Raw genomic sequence first — 25,862 nt, forward strand, 5'->3', positions numbered from 1 at the left:
CAGCGCAGCCACCCCAGTGCCCGTCAGCGCAGCCACCCCAGTGCCCGTCAGCGCAGCCACCCCAGTGCCCGTCAGCGCAGCCACCCCAGTGCCCGTCAGCGCAGCCACCCCAGTGCCCGTCAGCGCAGCCACCCCAGTGCCCATTAATGCAGCCACACCAGTGCCCATTAATGCAGCCTGATCAGTGCCCATCAGTGCAGCCACACAAGTGCCCATTAATGCAGCCTGATTAGTGCCCATCAGTGCAGCCACTCCAGTGCCCATTAATGAAGCCTGATCAGTGCCCATCAGAGCAGCCACACGAGTGCCCATTAATGCAGCCAAACCATTGCCCATTAATGCAGCCACACCAGTGCCCATTAATGCAGCCTGATCAGGGCCCATCAGCGCAGCCACATCAGTACCTATCAGCGCAGCCACGCCAGTGTCCAATAATGCAGCCACACCAGTGTTCAATAAGGCAGCCACACCAGTGTCCAATAATGCAGCCACACCAGTGCCCGTTAATGCAGCCATACCAGTGCCCAATAATGCAGCCACACCAGTGCCCAGTAATGCAGCCACACCAGTGCCCATTAATGAAGCCTGATCAGTGCCCATCAGCACCGCCTCAAAGGTGCCTAAGTCCCGGGTGCAGTGCTCGTCCTGCAGGTGGTTCCTCTGGAGCTGGGAGCCCGGGACCAGCTGTCCACTGCTGGTACATCTGGTCCTCTCCCTTCCTCCTGGGCACCACAGAGCTGGGAAACCTGGGCTGGAGGAAACTGAGTGGGGGGGGCGAGGTGATCGGGTGGGGACTCCCAAATCCTGTCCACCAATCGGCTAATCTCCCGACTCCTGCTGTGTAGCTGTTTAGAAAAAAAAACTTCTCAGGGTCTCCCCCTTGCAGGGGACAGAAAGTGGACTATTTCATCACTTTCGGCTTTAGGCGGATTATTCCGCAGCAGCGCTCCCGTCGGCTCCAGTATACTGATATAGCACAGGCCAGCCTTCAACTGTGTAGTGCGCTGCTGCAGATTAATCCGCCCAAAGCTGAAAGTGATGAAATAGTCCGTTTTCTGTCCCCCGGCCCCTTCTGAACAGAGGGGGCCCGATGAAGTTTTTTTTTCCAAACGGCTGCACAGCAGGAAATTAGCTTATTGGTGGACAGGGTTTGGGAGTCCCTGCCCGCTCCACCTCTGCTGTCGCTGAAACCATCCCACCGAGCCATCAGCCCACCGGGAAACTCCCGGGAGTCCCGATCGCTAGTACATGCCTGTAAACATCACTAAATAGCGATTCCCAGACTCTCTCCATATTCGCTCCCCTAGGCTATAGCATTGTACAGAGTTTGCTTTTGTGGCTCGTTTTTAATGTATTCATTATTTTGCAAGTTATTTTTTTATTTTTATTTTTTAAATCAACATACCTATGTGTTTATTGATTCCTGTCCAATGGTGACCATTACCCACGATCACCCCCCCCCCACTTGTCTGCTTGATCCATGCTGGCGCTGTATTAGGAACAGACTGTGTATGCCCTCGCTTGCCAACCCCTCTGGGTTCCATCTCATTGGCAGCATCCAGGGACGAATGCTTTACAGTTTTGGTCTGCCTAATTAAAATTCAAATCTTGTAAACTCTGTAAAAATCAATCTTAGAGAAGTACTTTTAGTTATTTTGTGCCCCCCCCCCCCCCCCCAAAAAAAAAAATTCTTTAATGGGTTCCTTGGCTATTTTTTCCTTTCCAAAAGCACAACTGTCGTTTTGTTTGAGTCATTTAATCTGTCTGTACCGTGGGCGCTTTTATTTACTTTGTGCTCCCGCATGCCCACTTTGTGTCAGCGTCCCGTCTTTGCTACACTGCGTCGCGTTTCCTTTCCCAGGGAATTCTGTCCAGCTCCGGAGACGCGGGACTAAGGAGGGCAATTTCCACTGGACGTGGAAAGTGTGGGTGCCCCCATTGGCTGTAATGAGCTGCGCATTTGTTTATTCGACTTCCAAAACTTCGCCCTGCTGTGTACATTAGCACAGTATTGTCATTGTCACATACAGGGATCTCCTTACACAAAATTTAACTTTTTTTTTAAAGTATCTTTCTATATCAACCTTTTTAACACAGAGGAACAACCCTTGAAATAACTTTCTGGTCTTGGGGCACTCCTGCTAAAAATGACTATATCTACAACTCCATGATACATTAGTTGTTATGGTCAGTGGGAAGAAATACCCCTTTACAGATAGCTAAACAGATCAGTGGGAACTTATCTAAGAGTCAGAAAATGCTCATTACTCAAGGACTCCCTAGCAAACCTCTGGAGGAACCCTAGCATTTCATGGAACCCTGGTTAAGAAACCCTATTCTATAGTGTTCTTTGGGGGACAGTAAAGTATATTCCATACTATGGGTTATGCTGCCACCTACAGGAGGATTGGACACTAGGGGGCATTCCCACACACCATAATCCCATCCCTACCAAACATGCTCAGTTTTTGCAAGCACTAGAGTTGACAAACAGCCATATCAACAGGTCTACTTAACAAGATGGGAAGAAGCTGTGTCCCTCAGTGACCATCAGAGATGAGGATTTTATAGTGAGTGCAAAAAAAAATCTCTTTTGCTCATTGCAGTTCAAAGCATTGTATATTTCATACAATGGAACCCCCAAATGTTACTTATTGGTTAGCACTTCTGCCTTGCAGGACTAGGGTCACTGGTTTGAATCCTGACCAGGACGCTACCTAACCAAGCTCATATCTACTCATACTGTAGGTTGACAACCATTTGTATCCATGTTAAGTTGTCACATACCAGCTGAAATCAGGCTTTAAGTGGGAGTACCCAGTACACAGTACTGTTGATAAAGAGGGCTCACAGAAGGGAGGTGAGGATTTGAGGTGGGCATCAACAGTGCGTTGGTGTTCACTAATAGTCTATAGAGAAAGTTAAAGCATGATTCATGTTCTCTGGGTTCTCCATAATTTGTTTTGTATTTGTATTGTGTTTTCTGCGATCTCTATCAATTTTCTTTTTTTTTTATATCTCTCGTAGAAGTGGAGTAGCGTGAACAACCCACTCTTCCTGCCACTGATCCCACCCCAGTCCCAAGGCTTTACTGCCGTTGTCCTGACGTACGACCGCATTGAGAGCCTCTTCCGGGTCATTACCGAGGTGTCCAAAGTCCCCAGTTTGTCCAAGCTACTGGTTGTGTGGAATAATCAGAACAAGGACCCACCAGAAGGTAAGTTCTTCCATAGCAAGACTTATTTAAAGTGAACTTGTGCTTCGGTAATGCGGGAACCCTGTCAGCTGCTTATGCTTGCCTTACCATCTCTCCTCACCCTGTTTAGTTCAGCCACCAAAAGCTTAGAGAGTAAGCCCTGTGTAAGCGCCAAGAAATTTTTCCCCATCTCCTTTTAATGCCCGATCAGCCATACCACAAGAGGAGTAACTCACATTCTCCTTTATATAGAGTAAGTCACTTCACTTTCGTAAAGAACAGATCATCACAGGAGCAAAGGGAAGTTAGGTATGAATAGATAGGGAGACCAGGATTAAAGTCAACCTGTTACTTTGCCCTGCAAAGGCACGCACTAGTTTACTCTACTCCAAAGGGTAACCATTAATTTTTTTAGGTGATAGTACACTGTAGGGCCAAAAGTGTGTGCAGACCCTTCAAAATTGTTGAGTCCAAGTGCACAAAGCATAGTCTATAAAGACATAGTTTGGTATGGTGGGAACTCTAGTCTTCTAACCTCAACCCTATTTGAACACCTTTGGGATGAACTGGAAGGCCCATTGTGAGACATGCTTTGGTCAGTTTAGTGTGGAGGAAAGTGAGAGTCCTGGCCACAACCCTACTGAAGACGTTTGGGATAAATTGGAAGGCCCATTGTGAGACATGGTTTAGTGTAGAGGTACATGAGCGTCATGACCTCAACCCTACTGAACACCTTTGGGATAAATTGGAAGGCCCAATTGTGAGAAATGGTTTTGTGAGTTTGGTGTGGAGGAACACGAGAGTCCTGACCTCAACCCTACTCAACATGTTTGGGATGAATTGGAAGGCCCATTGTGAGACATGCTTTCGGGAGTTTGGTGTAGAGGACGCGAGTGTCCTGATCACAACCCTGCTGAACCCCTTTGGGATAAATTGGAAGGCTAATTGTGAAACATAGTTTGGTGTAGAGGAACACAAGATTTCTGACCCCAACCCTATTGTGCACCTTTTTGGGTGAATTGGAAGGCCCGCTGTGAGACATGGTTTGCTGTAGAGGAACATGAGATCCCTGACCTCAACCCTACTGAACTCCTTTGGGATAAATTGGAAGGCCCAATTGTGAGACATGGTTTGGTGTGGAGGAACACAACAGTCCTGACCTCAACCCTACTGGACATCTTTGGGATGAATTGGAAGGCCCATTGTGAGCCAGGTCTTCTCATCCAACACCAGTACCTGACCTCAGAAATGCGTTTTTTGGCTAAATAAGTACAAATCCCCCGCAGACATCCTCAAAACTCTTGTGGAAAGCCTTCTCAGAAGAGTGCTGGCTGTCATGCAAACAGAAGGGAGTTATAAACAGCAGACCTTCTGCTACATGCAAGTTTTAATGGCTTTGTCTGGAGTTCACTTTTCATTATTTGCATCCCATTTGCTCACTGAAAAAAAAAAAAACTGGCATGCAAAGTTGTCCATCAAACTAAAGTTTCTCCACCCCAAGGTACCTGCACATAGCTGTACCCGTGAACTAATCTTACTGGAGTTCAAGACCTGTAAGTAGGCAGGCCTCAGTCCTGTAATGTAAGCATTTTGTTATTGGCAGCTTCTGTGGGTTACCACACATGCTGAAAGTTGAAATAAGCCTTTCAGTGGAAGTGAATAAGTGTGTCTGCTTTGCTTGATAACTGTCAACAAATCAGTGTTGTCAGTTTGCTACATAGTCTAAAGCAGTTGAGGCAGTGACCACAGAACCTGCATGCTGCTTTGAAAAGTGTTGTCACCCTCCTATTGCTATGGCACAGTAGTGAGGGGGGAATCAAAAGAGTATGTGCAAGTCCTCCACCAGGTAAAACTATTCCTGTCTTTGCTTTCCATGTGTGCCGAAATTGCCCTTTACAAGGCAGTCACAGGTTTCGCTCCAGCTCCTATCGCTCTCTTATGGCCCTCATCATTTAAAGGCTGCTGTCATTTAATGACCATTAAACGCAGGATGTTTCTGAGAAGTTAAGCCTGAGGAATGAGTTTGAAGTCGGTATTACTCCTGACAGTGGCAGATAAGAGCCCCCCCCCCCCCCCCCCCATGACTCTTCTGAGATCACCTTTTTATGACCGCTCCCCCCCACCCCCATCCCTGTAATTGCACTGGGAAAATAGATGACTTTAATAGTATTCCACCTTCCAGCCTATGACAACAAGAATTCCTCGACCTCCCTTCTACATCTGAGAGCCATGCGTGAGCAGACGGGGCAATAAAAGGATTTTAGCACTTTTTAGAACTAATGGAGGGATGTACACTCGTAGGAGCAAAGATTTAATCGCCCTTGTATTAAAAAAAAAAAAGAAAAATTACTTATACAGTATATTATTTACAGATGAACGACATCCCTCTCTTCAGTCTTGCACAGTTGTTCAGTCTCCAGATTTCACTGCACTCTGTGAGCTTCTCACAGTGTGCATTAGAAGCTGCAGCAGGTCAGACAGAGCCCCGCCTCCTTTCCTGGCTGGAGGATGTCCAGCGTCATCTAGCCCTTTCCCTCCCCAGCCTGACTGTCCCTGGCCCGCCCTTTCCATTCATTGAATTTCATTTTTTTCAATCGTAAAAGGCTCAACGTTACATGTTGGCGTTACCTAGCCTGCCAGGAAACCCCTCTTCCTCCAGACTTGACATCCACCCATCAAGACATTTTGATATTTGCATAACTCCTCCCCAAAAGCCCGTCCGCTGCTTGCATAAGTGCAGAAAAAAGTGTCAGTCACCGCACAAGCCCCCGAAAATGAAAGCTGCAGATTTGAAAACCAAATAATAACTTTTGAAATGACATTACCATGTTAAAGCTGAACGCAAGGCACAAACACATTAACCACTTTAATACCGGGCATTTTCACTCCGTTCCTGCCCAGGCCAGTTTTCATCTTTCAGCTCTGTCGCACTTTCAATGACAATTGTGCGGTCATGCAACACTGTACCCATATGAAATCTTTATCATTTTTTTGAGACTGAGCTTTCTTTTGGTGGTATTTAATCACCACTGGGGTTTTTTATTGTTCGATAAACAAATGTAAAAAGACGGAAAATTTTGTTTCTGTTTTAAAATTTTGCAAATACATAATTTTTCTTCTTCACTGATGTGCACTGATGAGGCTACACTGATGGGCACTGATGTGTGCTGATGAGGCTACACTAATGGGCACTGATGAGACTGCACTGAGGAGGCTGCACTGATTTGCACTGATGAGGCTGCGCTGATGAGGCTGCACTAATTTGCACTGATGAGGCTACACGGTTAGATACTGATAAGGCTACACTGATGGGCACTGATGAGGCTGCACTGATGAGACTACACTGATGGGCACTGATTAGGCTGCACTGATGTGTGCTGATGAGGCTGCACTGATGTGTGCTGATGAGGCTGCACTGATGTGCGCTGATGAGGCTGCACTGATGTGCGCTGATGAGGCTGCACTGATGTGCACTGATGAGGCTGCACTGATGAGGCTATACTGATGGGCACTGATGAGGCGGCACTGATAAGACTTCACTAATATGGCACTGATGAGGCTGAACTAATGGGCACTGATGAGGCTGCACTGATGAGGCTACACTGATGGGCACTGATGAGGCTACACTGATCTACACTCATGGGCACTGATGAGGCTGCACTGATGGGCACTGATGAGGCTGCACTGATGGGCACTGATGAGGCTACACTGAGGGGCACTGATGAGGCTACACTGATGGGCACTGATGAGGCTACACTGATGGGCACTGATGAGGCTACACTGATGGGCACTGATGAGGCTACACTGATGGGCACTGATGAGGGTACACTGATGGGCACTGATGAGGGTACACTGATGGGCACTGATGAGGGTACACTGATGGGCACTCATGAGGCTACACAGATGGGCACTGATGAGGCTGCACTGATGTGTGCTGATGAGGCTGCACTGATGAGGGTACACTGATGGGCACTAATGAGGCTACACCGATGGGCACTGATGAGACTACAACGATGGGCACTGATGAGGCTACACCGATGGGCACTGATGAGGCTACACCGATGGGCACTGATGAGGCTACACCGATGGGCGCTGATGAGGCTACACCGATGGGCGCTGATGAGGCTGTGCTGATGAGGCTGCACTGATAAGGCTACACTGATGGGCACTGATGAGGCTGCACTGATTTGCACTGATGAGGCTGCACTGATTTGCACTGATGAGGCTACACTGATGCACAAGGAGAGGGAGAAGAGCTGTTAGAGGCGCTTATCAGGCTCCACCCACTGCAGGCTGCCTGCAGAGAACAACAGGAGGGGGTGGAGACCAGACCAAAAATGGAAAGAAAACGTGCCGACAAATCAAATAGAAAATCTCAAAACGTGATGAACAAGCAGCTAGCAAAAAACAGTAAAGTTCATATAGTAGTGCAGAAACAGTAGTTAACAAATGATGTGTGTGATCCAACAATCACCAGCGTGCTCCACCACCCAGTGTGAGATGGACTCTTACCAGAGTTCGAGAACTCTATCACAGAGTCAAATATGCTCAGATAAATGAATTATCAGCAATCAGCCATCACAGATCTTTCCAGGAACAGATGCTGTTCAGTGATCCCAATAGAAGGCAAATGGACATAGGGCAAACGATGTGTTTCATATATGAAAATGAAGGAGAACATCCACATAGTGTAGTAACGTAAACTCAAGTTTATTGCACACAGACGGGATAAAAGGTACTCGCATCTCAGAAGATAAAAGCAGGCATGTATGCAATGTAAACCATGCATAGAGAGCGATCAGTTGGTGTACACAACAAAGCAAGCGTGGCAACAGCACATACATAGGCATCACCCTACATGTTTCGTCACAACTGACGTCAGCGGGGGGGCATGTACGTGCCGATGCCGCCACGCTGTATTTAAATCAACCCAGCAGGGGCAGGCTTCAAAGTACTTATTCAATCCATGATGTAAATTGAAGATGGCCACTATGGGAGCCAAGCCTCGATGTGAGTGAATGCACTCTAAACCTCGATCTGATGGTAAATCAGCAGAAGAATAGTGTTAGTGACTCTAACACTCTGACAAGAACAGTCATCCTGCACAAGCAGAGAGAGGTCTTTATTACAGAGTGAAAGTCTCACACGGGATTACTGCACAGATTTGGAAAGAAAAAATGAGATTCAAGAATACACATGAAGAATGGTTTAAGACCATATTTGCTGATCCCGGAGCTTATGTGATATTTTTAAATCTACTTTAAAGCCCCTTCATATGCAGGTTTTTGGGCATCTGAACACATTGACATGTACAGTATCTCACAAAAGTGAGTACACCCCTCACATTTTTGTCAATATTTTATTTTATCTTTTCATGTGACAACACTGAAGAAATGACACTTTGCTACAATGTAAAGTAGTGAGTGTACAGCTTGTATAACAGTATAAATTTACTGTCCCCTCAAAATAATTCAACACACAGCCATTAATGTCTAAACCAATGGCAACAAAAGTGAGTACACCCCTAAGTGAAAAATGTTCAAATTGGGCCCAATGAGCCATTTTCTCTCCCCGGTGTCATGTGACTTGTTAGTGTTACAAGGTCTCAGGTGTGAATGGGGAGCAGGTGTGTTAAATTTGGTGTTATCGTTCTCGAGGATCTGAAAAAAAGAATTGTTGCTCTACATAAAGGTGGCCTAGGCTATAAGAAGATTGCCAAGACCTTTAAACTGAGCTGCAGCATGGTGGCCAAGACCAGCAAGCGGTTTAACAGGAAAGGTTCCACTCAGAACAGGCCTCGCCATGGTCCACCAAAGAAGTTGAGTGCACGTGCTCAGCGTCATATCCAGAGGTTGTCTTTGGGAAATAGACGTATGAGTGCTGCCAGCATTGCTGCAGAGGTTGAAGGGGTGGGGGGGTCAGCCTGTCAGTACTCAGAACATACGTCGCACACTGCATCAAATTGGTCTGCATGACTGTCGTCCCAGAAGGAAGCCTCTTCTAAAGATGATGCACAAGAAAGCCGCAAACAGTTGGCTGAAGACAAGCAGACTAAGGACATGGATTACTGGAACCATGTCCTGTGGTCTGATGAGACCAAGATAAACTTATTTGGTTCAGATGGTGTCAGGCGTGTGTGGTGGCAACCAGGTGAGGAGTACAAAGACAAGTGTGTCTTGTCTACAGTCAAGCATGGTGGTGGGAGTGTCATGGTCTGGGGCTGCATGAGTGCTACTGGCACTGGGGAGCTACAGATCATTGAGGGAACCATGAATGCCAACATGTACTGTGACATACTGAAGCAGAGCATGATCCCCTCCCTTCGGAGACTGGGCCACAGGGCAGTATTCCAACATGATAAAGACCCCAAACACACCTCCAAGACAACCACTGCCTTGCGAAAGAAGCTGAGGGTAAAGGTGATGGACTGGCCAAGCATGTCTCCAGACCTAAACCCTATTGAGCATCTGTGGGGCATCCTCAAACGGAAGGTGGAGGAGCTCAAGGTCTCTAACATCCACCAGCTCTGTGATGTCATCATGGAGGAGTGAAAGAGGACTCCAGTGGCAACCTGTGAAGCTCTGGTGACCTCCATGCCCAAGAAGGTTAAGGCAGTGCTGGAAAATAATGGTGGCCACACAAAATATTGACACTTTGAGCCCAATTTGGCCATTTTCACTTAGGGGTGTACTCACTTTTGTTGCCAGTGGTTTAGACATTAATGGCTGTGTGTTGAGTTATTTTGAGGGGACATCAAATTTACACTGTTATACAAGATGTACACTCACTACTTTACATTGTAGCAAAGTGTCATTTCTTCAGTGTTGTCACATGAAAAGATAGAAGAAAATAATATAACATAATATAAAATAAAAAATGTGAGGGGTGTACTCACTTTTGTGAGTAACTGTATGTTGATTCCAGCAAAATTTCGACCCGTCCATCCATGACGCGCAGCATTCACAACCGTGCAATATCAACAGCGGCAGCTGCGTCGCAGTACTAAGCGAGCATTGTCTGGGCCGTTCTAGCGCTCATCCCCACATTACCATAACAGCCAAGCACATGGGCGGTGGGGCCATGTAAAGTGATCTTCCTGCTCAGCAGGCTGGGAATGTTTGCGAGGGAAGGATAATTATATCTAAATAATAAGTTATCATGGAGGGAAACATCAGAGCGCACACACTTCTGCGAGGTCCGCTGCCTCCTTACAGTAGTCGACAAGGGTGATAATTAACAAGGCCGCATTTGGCCGCGGCTTGGATATGTCTGCTGAGACGTCAAGGTCTACCCCCCCAAGCCCCCCCCCCCGCCCTCTAACATTTCGTTTTAATTTCATTTAAATAAATACTGCGGTCAGGCACTTGAAAACTGCAGGGAATATACACATGGGCTACAGCGGAGTGATGTTTTAAGAGTATTTATCTTAATTTTCTCTCTTTGGTGTCTCCGTCTAGTACAGTCATTTATTTTACTTATTTCTTTTCCTAAGGTCAAATTAAACGAAGGAAAGGGAATTCTTCCACGTTTAATGTCTCCTAGCCGGGGATTTGTGAGCACCGAGCTGCCTTTCATCCAAACAGGCCAAGCTCTAAAAGAGGACCGGTCACGATTAGGCTTAAAGAGGTTCTTCAGTACCCCCCTCTCAAAAAAATAAAATAAAGTTTGCAGCTACAAATACTGTAGTTGCTGACATTTGATAAAAGGGTACTTACCTGTCCTGGGATCCTCACCCAAGCCGCTTCTTTGTCGGTCTTCAGGTCCCTGGTTCCACCATGCAAACTGATGAAAGACAGCTGTGACTCCTTGCTGCTTCACAGCCAGGTCCCACTGCACATGCACGAGCTGTACTGGGCCCTGTGAATGGTCCCGCCACCTCCTGGGACCTATGACGTGTCCCAAGAGGTTGCGGAGGGTGGAGAACTTCCGCTTGGATCGCCTCGGTGATCTGGGTGGAAGTGAGAGCGGGTACCTATCCAAAACCAGGCACCAGCCATGTATTTAATTGAGATTTTATGTGATAGACCAACGCAGAGTGGCACATAATTGCGAAGTGGAAGGAAAATGATAAATGGTTTTCAAATTTTTTTTACAAATAAATATGTAAAAAGTGTGGTGTACATCTAAACAGGTTTTCTTCTAAGATTGCCCTGTATTTGGCTCCATCCATCTTCCTCTCAGCTCTGACCAGCTTCCCCGTCCCTGTTGAAGAAAAGCATCCCCACAACATGATGCTGCCACCACCATGTTTCACAGTGGGGATGGTGTGTTCAGGGTGATGTGCAGTGTTAGTTTTCACCCACACATAGCGTTTTGCTTTTAGGCCAAAAAGTTAAATTTTGGTCTCATCTGACCAGAGCACCTTCTTCCACATGTTTGCTGTGTCCCCCACATGGCTTCTCACAAACTGCAAATGGGACTTCTTATGTCTTTCTTTCAACAATGTCTTCCTTCTTGCCACTCTTCCATAAAGGTCAGATTTGTGGAGAACACGACTAATAGTTGTCCTGTGGACAGATTCTCCCACCTGAGCTGTGGATCTCTGCAGCTCCTCCAGAGTTACCATGGACCTCTTGGCTGCTTCTCTGATTAATGTTCTCCTTGCCCGGCCTGTCAGTTTAGGTGGACGGCCATGTCTTGGTAGGTTTGCAGTTGTGCCATACTCTTTCCATTTCCGGATGATGGATTGAACAAGAGCTCCGCGAGATGTTCAAAGCTTGGGATATTTTTTTAAAACCTAACCCTGCTTTATACTTCTCCACAACTTTATCCCTGACCTGTCTGGTGTGTTCCTTGGCCTTCATGATGCTGTTTGTTCACTAAGGTTCTCAAACAAACCTCTGAGGGCTTCACGGAACAGCTGTATTTATACTGAGATTAAATTGCACACAGGTGGACTCTATTTACTAATTAGGTGACTTCAGAGGGCAATTGTTTCCACTAGATTTTAGTTAGGGTTATCAGAGTAAAGGGGGCTGAATACAAATGTACCCCACACTTTTCACATATTTATTTATAAAAAATGTTGAAAACCATTTATCATTTTCCTTCCACCTAAAATTCCAATAAAATACATTTACGTTTTAGGTTGTAACATGATAACATATGGAAAATATTAGGGGTATGAATACTTTTTCAAGACACTATACATAGTTACACTGGGCCAACTTTGACCAATGTAACTAGGTATATACAGTACAATACCCGGACAATGCCCCTGGAAGCTGGAAGGTAGACAATACTGCTCTATTGATCACCATGCGGAGCCGCTGCCCTGCTGCATTCTGAAAACAAGAGGTTGGCCGCTTCGCACTGGCGCCATTCAGAGATCACTTTGTGTTGTTCTCAATGAATGGGAAGTGTTCTCTGATTGGATGAGGCGGAGAGGAAGGGGAGGTGTGGTCACGCTCTCCACCTCATCCAATCAGAGAAATGCAAGGCATTCTCTAAATGGCACCAGTGCCAAGTGGCCGACCTCCTGTGTTCAGTCTGCTTGGCACAGGACCCGGAAGCAAGTGGAGATCACTGGAGTAGCGATGTCTACTTCAGTCATTTCCAGTTTTTCAGCGGCATCTGCCAGGTATGGTATATAGTTACGTCGGTCCAAGCTGTAACTATGTATAAAATTTCCTTATCTGCAATTCAGCTTTAATATATTCCTCCTAGGCTGCTGCAGTGCATAGTCTGTGCAGAGAGCAGAGCTGTGGGAGGGGCCCAGAATGCTCCACCTACTACAGGCTGCCTGCAGAAAACTACAGGAGGGGGGCGGAGACCAGACCAGTCACCCTGCACAAGGAGAGAGAGCAGCAGTGAGCGGTCTTTATTAAAGAGGGAAAAGTCTCACACTGGATTGCTACACAGATCTGGAAGAAATACACAAAGCTCACCGAGATCCAAGAAAGAATACAAAGGACAATATTTCCTTGTTCACAAATTTAGCTTTTTTTTTTTTTTCTTAATTTTTTGCTGCCTTGGTTTTGGCTAGGGAGATTCACCATCTTTATATGGTCCTGGTGATCATTGTCACTGGGATGGAAAGTAAGGGAGAATCCAAAAGAGTTGTCACCAGATCAGGAAAAGAGGGGAAATCTTCTAATGGGGACACCTGTTCTGGTGACAACTAAGAGGACGTTTTTCTCAGTGTGGAGAGACTTCCTGTCCCACTCCTCTTTGCAGATCCTCTCCAAGTCATTAAGGTTTTGAGGCTGACGTTTGGTAACTTGTACCTTCAGCTCCCTCCACACAGTTTCTTTGGGATTAAGGTCTGGAGACTGGCTAGGCCACTCCAGGACCTTAATGTGCTTCTTCTTGAGCCACTTTTGGCCGTGTGTTTAGGGTCATTGTCATGCTTGAATAACCATCCACAACCTATTTTCAATGCCCTGGCTGAGGGAAGGAGGTTCTCACCCAAGATTTGACGGTACATGGCCCCGTCCATCATCCATTTGATTTGGTGAAGTTGTCCTGTCCCCTTAGCAGTAAAACACCCCAAAAGCAGAATGTTTCCACCTCCATGTATGATGGTGGGGATGGTGTTCTTGGGGTCATAGGCAGCATTCCTCCTCCTCCAAACACAGGGAGTTGAGTTGATGTCAAAGAGCTCAAATTTGGTCTCATCTGATCACAACACTTTCACCCAGTTCTCCTCGGAATCATTCAGATGTTCATTAGCAAACTTCAGACTGTCCTGTACATGTGATTTCTTGAGCAGGGGGACCTTGCAGGCGCTGCAGGATTTCAGTCCTTCACAGTGTAGTGTGTTACCAATTGTTTTCTTGGTGACTATGGTCCCAGCTGTCTTGAGATCATTGACAAGATTCTCCCGTGTAGTTCTGGGCTGATTCCTCACCGTTCTCCTGATCATTGAAACTCCACGAGGTGAGATCTTCCATGGAGCCCCAGACCGAGGGAGATTGACAGTTATTTTGTGTTTCTTATATTTGCGAATCATCGCACCAACTGTTGTCACCCTCTCACCAAACTGCTTGGCGATGGTCTTGTAGCCCATTCCAGCCTTGTGTAGGTCTACAATCTTCTCCCTGATATCCTAGGACAGCTCTTTGGTCTTGGCCACGTTGAAGAGATTGGAATCTGATTGATTCTGTGGACAGGTGTCTTTTATACAGGTAACAAGCTGAGATTAGGAGCACTCCCTTTAAGAGAGTGCTCCTAATATCAGCTCGTTAACCTGTATAGAAGACACCTGGGAGCCAGAAATCTTGCTGATTGATAGGAGATCAAATACTTATTTCACTCACTAGATATAGGAGTTTTGAACTATTTCCCACTTTATCCAAAGTAAGCAAAATAAAGTTTTGGCTGGAAAGGGGCTTTAATCCTCAAAGCCCAAGTGCCGTTTGCTGCACCTGAATCGCATCGCATGGGTGTTCACACCCATGCAATCCGATTCTGGCAATCGCACTGCGCTTTGCGAGCTGTTTCAGGGTGTCGTTATGTAACATTGACACCCACAGCAAATCGCATGGATGCCATGCGATTTCAATGCAGTGCGTTGTTTCAATGTGAACTGGTGCTGAAAATAATGCCACCTGAACCTGCGTTTTGAGATTGGTAGTGCATTTGCCATCCCAAAACGCCCATGTGTGAATGGGAGTCTAAGGTCTGGTTCACTCACATGCGATTCTGAATGCGTTTTCAAATGCACGGATTCGCATGACCAGCTAGATATTGGTGGTTCATACAGATGTTTCCCACACACATTGTGTTTTGAGTTTGGAGCGGTCTGTTCAGAGATAGGACAAGAATTTTTGCATTGAAGTCAATGGGAGACAGTTGTCGAGAGAGAGAGAGAGAGAGAGAGAGAGAGAGAGAGAGAGAGAGAGAGAGAGCTGGCAAAACCGCACCTGTACTGAAATCACACAGAAACTGGAATGGTATTCACAAAGAAATGCATGCCTAAATCGCATTGCAATTTCGGCATGCATATGTGTAAACCCAAGGTAAAGAGGTTGCTTGCCTGCAGCAGGGATAAATGTAAAAAAATTACAAACACCTGCCCGACATGAAGTTCCAGGCGTCAGGCGATATGATTTGCGCAACCCTATGGATTCTCTGCATGCTTTGATTCTCCTCAGTGCCTAAGGACTACATATCCCATGGTACCTTGCTGCCTGCAAGCAGTGGTTCCTATGCTGACTCCGCCTCCTGAAACTCCTCCTCTCGGCATCTCGGAATCGGTAGTTCATTTTGAATATAGGTACGCTTTAATGGGTTTCCAGCTTTGTTAAACACAACATGCTAGCTTTTATTTTTTAAATTTTTTTTTCCTGATTGGTCATCTCTATCATGTTGACCTTCATCTTCCAGAATCCCTCTGGCCCAAGATCCGGGTGCCCCTGAAGGTGGTCAGGACACAAGAGAACAAGTTGAGCAATCGCTTTTTTCCCTACGATGAGATTGAAACTGAAGCCGTCTTGGCCATCGATGATGACATCATCATGCTGACATCTGATGAGCTACAGTTTGGATATGAGGTACGTGGCCTTCATGTGACTTGCCTGTGTACCATCTATGTAGTAGCTTTATTCGCGTAAATATGATGGGGGAGGGGAGCTCCAGCAAACAACAGGTGATTGACAGCCTCAGCTGTTCATGTTTTCCTACGAGCTGCGTAGGGGGGTGTCTCTTCCCTCCACTCAGATCTCAGATTACACTCAGCTCTATGCTTTGCAGTGTGACATCAGATCATTGCCCCCTGCCTTCTGGAGCTCAGAGATGCTGTGTAAACTGTGCTTTAGGAGGCTGTAGAGAAGTGATTGCTGCAGATAAACAGGTACAACTTATGTAGGAGGATTTGTTTAATCTCTGTGTATTACCTGAGGTCAGTTACTTCACTGGGTATATGGAAGGGTTTATAACCACTTGCTGACCACCCGCCGCAGATATACTGTGGCAGGGTGGCTCCATTGCACGAATTACTGTACCCGTACGGCACTTTGTGTAATAGCTATAGCAGGCGTGTGGCTGGTGGCTGCGATGTCCGCCGGCCACCCGCGATCGCTCCACAGAGAGCCAGAACGGGCATTTGTCAGTGTAAACAAAGCAGATCCCCGTTCTGACAGGGGAGTAGAGAGAGATTGTTTGTTCCTAGTGGTCAGGAACAGCGATCTCCCTGTACTCCCAGTCAGTCCCCTCCCCCCACAGTTAAGAAACACCTCCCAGGGAACACTTAACCCCTTGATCGCCCCCTAGTGTTAACCCCTTCCCTGCTGGTGATATTTATACAGTAATCGGTGCATTTTTATAGCTCTGATCGCTGTATGAATGTCACTGGTCCCAAAAAAGTGTCAAAAGTGTCCGATCTGTCCGCCGCAATGTCGCAGTCCCGCTAAAAATCGCTGATCACTACCATTACTAGTAAAAAAAAAAGTAATAATAATAAAAATGCCGTAAATCTATCCCCTATTTTGTAGACGCGATAACTTTTGAGCAAACCAATCAATATACACTTACTGGGATTTTTTTAATCAAAAATATGTAGAAGAATACTTATTGGCCTAAATTGATGAATACATTTGTTTTTTTATATATTTTTTTTTTTTGGTGATATGTGTTATAGCGCAAAAAATAAAAACGCAGAGATAGTCAAATACCACCAAAAGAAAGCTCTATTTGTGGGAATAAAAGAACATCAATTTTATTTGGGTACAGCATTGCACGACTGCGCAATTGTCGGTTAAAGTAACACAGTGCTGTATCACAAAAAATGGCCTGGTCATTAAGGGTGTAAGTCCTTCCGGGGCTGAAGTGGTTAATGTGTTATGTTTATATTGCTCTCTCCTATTTGGAAATGGCAGCTTACCGCCTAACAACCTTTACACAGGTAGACAATGGCTTATGTACCTGCAGCTACAGTGCTAAGAGTATACAGAGTATACAGTACTAAGAGTATACAAAGTATACAGTGCTAAGAGTATATACAGTGCTCAGAGTGTGCAGAGTATACAGTGCTAAGACTGTACAGAATATACAGTGCTAAGAGTATATACAGTGCTAAGAGTGTACAGAGTATACAGTGCTAAGAGTGTACAGGGTATACATTGCTAAGAGTATATACAGTGCTATGAGTGTACAGAGTATACAGTGCTAAGAAAATATACAGTGCTCAGAGTGTACAGAGTATATACAGTTCTAAGAGTGTACAGAGTATACAGTGCTAAGAGTGTACAGGGTATACAGTGCTAAGAGTGTACAGGGTATACAGTGCTAAGAGTGTACAGGGTATACAGTGCTAAGACTGTACAGAATATACAGTGCTAAGAGTATATACAGTGCTAAGAGTGTACAGAGTATACAGTGCTAAGAGTGTACAGAGTATACAGTGCTAAGAGTGTACAGAGTATACAGTGCTAAGAGTGTACAGGGTATACAGTGCTAAGAGTATATACAGTGCTAAGAGTGTACAGAGTATACAGTGCTAAGAGTATACAGAGTATACAGTGCTAAGAGTATACAGAGTATACAGTGCTAAGAGTGTACAGAGTATACAGTGCTAAGAGTGTACAGGGTATACAGTGCTAAGAGTGTACAGAGTATACAGTGCTAAGAGTGTACAGAGTATACAGTGCTAAGAGTGTACAGAGTATACAGTGCTAAGAGTATATACAGTGCTCAGAGTGTACAGAGTATATACAGTTCTAAGAGTGTACAGAGTATACAGTGCTAAGAGTGTACAGGGTATACAGTGCTAAGAGTGTACAGGGTATACAGTGCTAAGAGTGTACAGGGTATACAGTGCTAAGAGTGTACAGAATATACAGTGCTAAGAGTATATACAGTGCTAAGAGTGTACAGAGTATACAGTGCTAAGAGTGTACAGAGTATACAGTGCTAAGAGTGTACAGAGTATACAGTGCTAAGAGTGTACAGGGTATACAGTGCTAAGAGTGTACAGGGTATACAGTGCTAAGAGTATATACAGTGCTAAGAGTGTACAGAGTATACAGTGCTAAGAGTGTACAGAGTATACAGTGCTAAGAGTGTACAGAGTATACAGTGCTAAGAGTGTACAGAGTATACAGTGCTAAGAGTGTACAGAGTATACAGTGCTAAGAGTATACAGAGTATACAGTGCTAAGAGTATACAGTGCTAAGAGTGTACAGTGCTAAGAGTGTACAGTGTATACAGTGCTAAGAGTGTACAGAGTATACAGTGCTAAGAGTGTACAGAGTATACAGTGCTAAGAGTATACAGAGTATACAGTGCTAAGAGTATACAGTGCTAAGAGTGTACAGAGTATACAGTGCTAAGAGTATACAGTGCTCAGAGTGCTAAGAGTATACAGTGCTCAGAGTGCTAAGAGTATACAGTGCTAAGAGTGCTAAGAGTATACAGTGCTAAGAGTATACAATGCTCCGAGTGTACAGAGTATACAGTGCTAAGAGTATACACAGGTCCCACACTGCTCACTTGCAGACTTATCTGTTGTCAGCTCAGGCTGATTGTAAACAGCGCACTCTCCGGGTAGCTTGTGCTCGTTAGGCTGGCCATAGATTATGCACTTTTCTTCAATCATGGGTTGCAGAAAAGAAAATTGCTAGATTCTCCCATCAACACATTCAGTGTTGATTAGGGAATCCCTCCTGCTGCGATATTGTATTCTGACAGCAGGATACAATGACATCAGAATACAATGATCCCTGCTGGGGGCTATAGCCCCCAGCAGTGATCATACAGAAAAAAAAGACAGGCTGGTTCCTGCTGAACCAGCCAAAATTTAAATCCGTCTATGGCCAGCTTTAATTTAACCTTGACCATTGTTGAGGATGGATGCTGACTGTACTGCCTTATGTACAGTAAACCACTAGAGGGAAAACCTACAAATCTGTATGTGAATAGGTTCTGGATACAGAAGAACATGTTTTATAGTTACTATACTTTTGGACCCCTAATGACAGTGGCCCAAGCAGGGCCCACTGTGGGAAGCCATTGAAATACAAGGGTTAGTGCATCCCAGATGTTACATGCAGTGTTAAGGGTTCTTCTGCATTTGTTCACTAATTATCAGTTTAAGGGGGTACTTCTTAACTGACGTCCAATTTTAAGGGGGCAGTCCTTCACTGACCACCAGTGTTAGGGGGCACATTTCCACTGACCACCATTGTAAGGGGGGACTTCTTCCCTGATCACCAATGTAAGGGGGTACTTCTTCACTGATCACCAATGTAAGGGGGTACTTCTTCACTGATCACCAATGTTTGGTGATCAGTAAAGAAGTACCCCCTAACATTGGTGATCAGTGAAGAAGTACCCCCTATGTAAGGGGGTACTTTACTGATCACCAATGTAAGGGGACTTCTTCACTGACGTCCAATTTTAAGGGGGCAGTCCACTGACCACCAGTGTTAGGGGGCACATTTCCACTGACCACCATTGTAAGGGGGGACTTCTGGGGTACTTATTCACTGATCACCAATGTAAGGGGGTACTTCACTGATCAACAATGTAAGGGGGTACTTCGCGGATCAGCAATGTAAGGGGGTACTTCTTCACTGATCACCAATGTAAGGGGGTACTTCTTCACTGATCATCAATGTAAGGGCGTTCTTTACTGATCACCAATGTAAGGGGGTACTTCTTCACTGATCACCATGGTTAGGGGGTAGTTCTTCACTGATCACCATGGTTAGGTGGTAGTTCTTCACTGATCGCCATGGTTAGGGGATAGTTCTTCACTGATCACCAATGTAAGCGAGGACTTCTCCACTAACCACCAATGTAAGGGGTACGTCTCTGCTGACCACCAATGTACTGGGATACTTCGCTGACCACCAATGTAAGGAAACTTCTCCGTTGACCAGCAATGTAAGGGATACTTCTCTTCTGACCACCAGTGTAAGGGGGACTTCTCTTCTGACCACCAATGTAAGGGGCACACCTCCACTGACCACTAATCTAGGGGGGCACTTCTTCCCTGACTGCCAATGTAAATGGGCACTTCTTCAATGACCATCAATTTAGGTGGGTATTTTTTCACTGACTTCCAGTGTAAGGGGGCACTACAATCTGCACTGTCTGTTTCTTATTATGAATTTATTACTTTTTTTATTTGCTGACAATATTTTTTTTTGTTATGTGGAGGGTGTAAAATATGGTCCACGCTGGGTATTTTCTTTTTAATATAACTTAATGATCAGGCTATTGTACTGTGTGATGGGGTTATAATATTTTTTAGCAGAGGATCCCAGAGACCTCAATATTATTTCATGAGTTTCACAGTAGTAAAAAGATATAGAGAGGCTTCATTACGCCCTGCCAGGCACAGTGGTCGGCAAGTTCTTGGAAGGTGTTGAAAATGTGCCAGCAGCCTCCTTTTAGCGTCCGTGTGAACCAAACCTATGAAATGCCATTGTGAAAATATGGCTGAGCAATCAGAGAAAAATGTCAAAAAACGTCAAATAATTTTCAGAGAAGCTTCATAATCCGAAATTCTCTGAAAATTGACAGTAGTTCGCCTTTTTAAAAAGCCATCTTTTTTTTTGGAAGGAGAGGAAAAATAGTAAATATGTTTTATTTTGTCTGTGGGACAAAACCAGACCGTGCCCTCAAATGTTCCCCATCTGTGATCTCGAATCCAAAATATGCATTGGCAGGTACGGAGGATTTTCTGAAACATTCAGGCCTGGGGTCTGTTCTTCAGAACGGTTACGCGTCTCCGGAGAGTTGGGAAATAGTGGTGTTGGTGCCAGCTGCCAGACTACTGGGTTCTGTGGGAAATACAGCCCATACCCTCTTCCACATTGCTTCATGCTGAGACCTCCTATTGCAAATTATTGGCTCGGTTCCTCTGTGGCATCTGATGGGGAGGATTACGTTATTCACAATTTATTTTTAAAGGCTAGTATTATTTGTGGGTCCTGTGCTGATATGTCTTTGTCTCAAGGGCATGTTTGTTGTTAAAAAAGCAACCAGAAGTGGAATCTGCAAATGCTAGTTTGGAAGCGTTGCCTCTTTGCTATGTTTAAATAATCTTTTAATTACACTTCAAGAGATGCTGTCACTTTACTAATTCGGGGAGACGTGGCAGTGTTTGTTGGTAGCCCATCCTCACTGTAAGGTATACTCACCTATCCACACTCCCTTGCCACCTTCCCACTGCAGGAGTCTACTCTGGGTAAGCTCACCTGCGTGGTAGATATCACTGCTCTTCCCCCCGGTGACCGTATTGGGGCCCAGCAGCTGGCCTGAACCATGTCTGTTGGGGTTGGCTACACTGCCCCCCCGATACCTGAAAGCACTACTCTGTTAGAGCAAATCAGCAAGAGCTCTGATGGCGTGGGGAGGCAGTGAAGAACCACAGATTAGTAACTATAAGTTGCGGGGGGGGGGGGGGGGGGGCGACTGACAACTAATAATGCTCTCTTGACAGACTACTGCTAAGTGGTGTCTTTTTTTGTGGCATAGGTACCTGAGCTTGTCTATGGATTGGTTCGTAGGTTAAAAAAAGTTTTAATTTTCTTTATCGTACATCATAGGACACAGGGCCTCAAATAATTACTTGGTGGGTTATGGGCCTACCTTCAGGTGTTGACACTGGTATAACCAATACAGGAAGTTGACTCCCCTATATAACCCCTCCTCCTTCCAGGAGTCCTCAGTTTTTTCCAAAACCATGTTGGTTATTCATGACAGAGTGGTGTTACGCCCTCTTCCAGGCTTTCTGCCAAAAGTGGTTTCAGGCTTTCATCTGAATGAAGATATTGTCCTGCCATCGTTTTTTCCAAAACCATGTTCCAAAGAAGAAAAGTCACTACGTTGTCTTGATGTGGTGAGAGCAGTGAAGTTCTATTTAAAGAAAACTGCTCAGATTCGTAAGACTGATGTCTTATTTATTCTGCCAGAGGGTCCTAAAAAAGGACAGGCAGCGTCAAGATCCACTGTGGCTAAGTGGATTCGGCAAGTTATAATTCAAACTTATGATTTAAAGGGAAAGATTCCCCCTTTTCAAGTTAAGGCGCACTCTACCAGAGCACTCTACCAGAGCGGTTGGTGCTTCTTGGGCAGTGCGTCACCAGGCCTCCATGTCTCAGATCTGCAAGGCCGCGACTTGGTCTTCAGTGCATACATTTAAAAAATTTTATCAAGTAGATGTAAGATGGAATGAGGATATCGCCTTCGGGCACAGTGTGCAGCAGTATAATTCCTCAAGGTCTGGGGGTGCCCTACGGGTTGTGTCTCCCTCCCCTCAAGTAGCATTGCTATGGGACATCCCACCAAGTAATTACTTGAGGCTCTGTGTCCTATGATGTATGATAAAGAAAATAGGATTTTTAAAACAGCTTACCTGTAAAATCCTTTTCTTGGAGTACATCATAGGACACAGAGCTCCCGCCCCTCTGTTTTATGGGGTCAGAGTATATTGCTTATATTGCTTGGCTACAAAAACTGAGGACTCCTGGAAGGAGGAGGGGTTATATAGGGGAATCAACTTCCTGTACTGGTTATACCAGTGTCAACACCTGTAGGTAGGCCCATAACCCACCAAGTAATTACTTGAGGCTCTGTGTCCTATGATGTACTCCAAGAAAAGGATTTTACAGGTAAGCTGTTTTAAAAATCCTATTATTAATAGTTTATAAAATAGTAAATAAAAAAAATCAGCAGGAAAATAATTAAATGGAGAAAAATAAGGAGTCAATAAGGCTGATTAGAGTAAATTAAGGAGTTAAACAGAGTAACAGTTTAATAAAAACCTAAAAAAAGAAAAAAATTATTTTTTGCTTGACAAGGTTGCTTTAAACTGACTATATTTAGAGACCGAAGTTCATCCCTTTGTTCTGTAAATAAACAGAAAAGATACAATGTTTCTTTTTATCTCTCTTTCAGCACTGAGCAATGTTGTTGATAAACATTGCCTGCTGTTTTTTTTTTTTTTTTTTTGACAGCTGTAAGCAGAGAACTGCTTTGCATTTGTTACATGCATCGTGGAAATGCTGGATTAAGATTGTGTGGGGGGTTGAATCGAGATCACAATCTTTTAAAGATTAATCGTGCAGCCCTAGTGGATCCTGACAATTAATTAGGGATCACTCCTGAGCCTGGACCGTCTGGGTGATGTCAGCCAACAGTGGACTTTAGCCTGCTGTAGGCTTAATATGGGTCACAGGAGTGCAGAACTAAGTGCACTCCTGTGACCTATAGGAGAAGTAGGACCAAAAGAGCTTTGGCCCAACTTCTACTTTAAGGCTGACTGCTAGATTTGTGAGCGCCTCATGGGCGTATCCGTATTTGGCAACTGTAAGGTTGTCACCTGGTCTTCTGTTGACATGTTCTCTTAAGTTCTACCAGGTAGACATTTCTGCCTCATCTGATGCCAGCTTTGGTGTAAGGTCCTTCAGACGGCTCTTTGAGCTGCAGGCAGTCCCCAGTTTTCATGTTGTTTACGTTGGGCCTGCTCACAATTGTTTTTTGGGTTGCCCACCACTCAGTTGGTCAGTTTTCTTTATCGTACATCATGGGGCACAGAGCAGCTATAGTAATTACTACCTGGGTTATACACCATCTATAGGTGAATGGACACTGGTAGATCCATAAAACAGGAAGTCCTCCCCTATATAACCCCTACTTCACAGGAAGCACATCAGTTTTTTCGCCAGTGTCTGCAAGGTGGTGGTCACTGATGTGATACATGTGCTCTTGGAGCATACTTGAAGGTCTGGACGATTCTATTAAGAATTATGGGCCTCAATCGGATCCATTCGAAAACGCTATCAGCCAAAATGGATGGTACCTGAGCCTCATTGGAAGGAGAGAAGATTCCTCGAGGTTTGCTGTAATGCAGCTTCATGGCGCTGGACCCTGCGTAATGGTGCCTGTGCAGTGTTTGTTCTGACCACGGTGCTTTCCTGCAAGGTGCTATACAGGTCCAGGGGAGTGGACCCCATATTAAGGGGGGCCCAGTCTCTGAAGGTCTTTTATGACAAAGTTCACCGTGATGGGTAAAGATTGGACTCCTGTTATGTTCAGAGTCCTGCAGCGGGAATGGTAAGTCTGCTTTTTTTGCAGTTTCTCCTTTGTTGAAAAAAAAGAAAAAAGAGATCTGACTGTCAGTTGTCCCAGTGGCCACTGGGAGCAGTGTGATGTTTAATCGTGCTACCGTATGTACTTCTTACTCATGTGGGCTGTTGTTTCTTCTCCAGCCACTTGAGTGCGCAGGCTCTCTCAGTATGGCCTATTTTTATATAGGCAGGAAGGACAGCCATGCCATGTGGCAACAGGTTTAGTAGGCCTCTGAAGACATAGCAGCAGCCCATGGATACTAACAAAGTGTGAGTACTTAATATGGGAGAACTGTGTGACAGACAAGTCATGATTATATGCTGCATATTTACTGCTTATCCGGGGGGGCTGTACAACTGTAAGTCGATACACCCCTGGATGGTTAGCAGTTCACTTTAGAGTGTTGTTGACTGCTCTGTAGCAGGTGCAGCGTAGTATACATGCTTGCAAACTTGTTGCTTAAATGCATGTTTAAATATACACGTTTGGAAAAACATGAGCATGGGTGCATTTTAAGGAGTTGGATCTCCAGTATAGTGCATATGTGCTTGGCTAAATCCTGCAGGACTAGTATGGGGCCAACTGCAGTTAAGCACGTGCTTGCTTGCAAACTAGCTGGAACGCACGGTTGCTGGAGATACAGGTTGTTTTACATATTTGCATATATATACATGGTTATACATGTTTGCATAAAGATACATGATCATGGTTGCACAAGGATGCATGGTTGCATAAAGATGCATGTTTATTCATGTTTGTATAAATATAAATAGTTATACATGGTTGCATAAAGATGCATGTTTGGATATGTTTGTATAAATATACATGGTTATACATGATCGCATAAAGATACCTGATCACATAAAGATGCATATTTATACATGTTTGCTTAAATATACATGGTTATACATGACCGCATAAAGATACATGGTTGCATAAAGATGCATGTTTAGACATGTTTGTATAGATATACATGGTTTTATATGATCACATAAAGATACATGGTCGCATACAGATACTTGATCGCATAAAGATACATGGTTGCATAAAGATGCATGTTTATAGATGTTTGCTTGAATATACATGGTTATACATGATCGCATAAGGATACTTGATCGCATAAAGATGCATGTCTGCATAAAGATGCAGGTTTTTACATGTCTACATAGATGCGTGTTGCATAAACATGTTTCATAAACGCATGTTTGCTTATTGCGTAAATGCATGTTTCCACGGGCATGTGTTGTATAAATGCATGTTTACAGGGATGCACACTTTCATGTTTTGACTAAATACATAGTTGCATAAGCACATGCTTACATGCTTCCATAAACGCATGTTTCCATAGATGCATATTGCTTAAACATATGCTGACGTGTTTTCATTTGTATTGCATTTTTGCCTAGGACTACATGCATATGTGCTTATTTGCCTAGGACTACATGCATATGTGCTTATTTACCTGGGACTGCAAGCATATGTGCTTGTTTGCCTGGGGGTACATGAGTGTGTGATTATTGGCCTTGTACTGCATACATAAATGCATGAATGGCAAGAATACTTGTATACCTGCATGTTTGCATACCTAGGCACTTGCATGGTAGCAGTTCCAAAGCCAAATAGGGAAATGAAGTCTATCTGAAGATC

The 25,862-nt window shown here is 44.8% G+C and overlaps 1 protein-coding gene across 4 annotated transcripts in view; it reads left to right on the plus strand.

Annotated features, from left to right (window-relative positions):
• EXT2 (exostosin glycosyltransferase 2) overlaps positions 1 to 25,862 on the plus strand; it is a 113,710-nt gene that overhangs the window by 61,030 nt on the left and 26,818 nt on the right. For all 4 annotated transcript variants that reach the window (XM_073604160.1, XM_073604159.1, XM_073604162.1 and 1 more), the window contains exons 9-10: positions 3,028 to 3,217; positions 15,524 to 15,690. In XM_073604160.1, coding sequence (XP_073460261.1) covers positions 3,028 to 3,217; positions 15,524 to 15,690 — 357 coding nt within the window. The remainder of the gene's footprint in view (positions 1 to 3,027; positions 3,218 to 15,523; positions 15,691 to 25,862) is intronic.

The sequence above is a fragment of the Aquarana catesbeiana genome, linkage group LG11, assembly GCF_042186555.1.
Source record: "Aquarana catesbeiana isolate 2022-GZ linkage group LG11, ASM4218655v1, whole genome shotgun sequence".
In the NCBI taxonomy this organism is placed as follows: domain Eukaryota; kingdom Metazoa; phylum Chordata; class Amphibia; order Anura; family Ranidae; genus Aquarana; species Aquarana catesbeiana.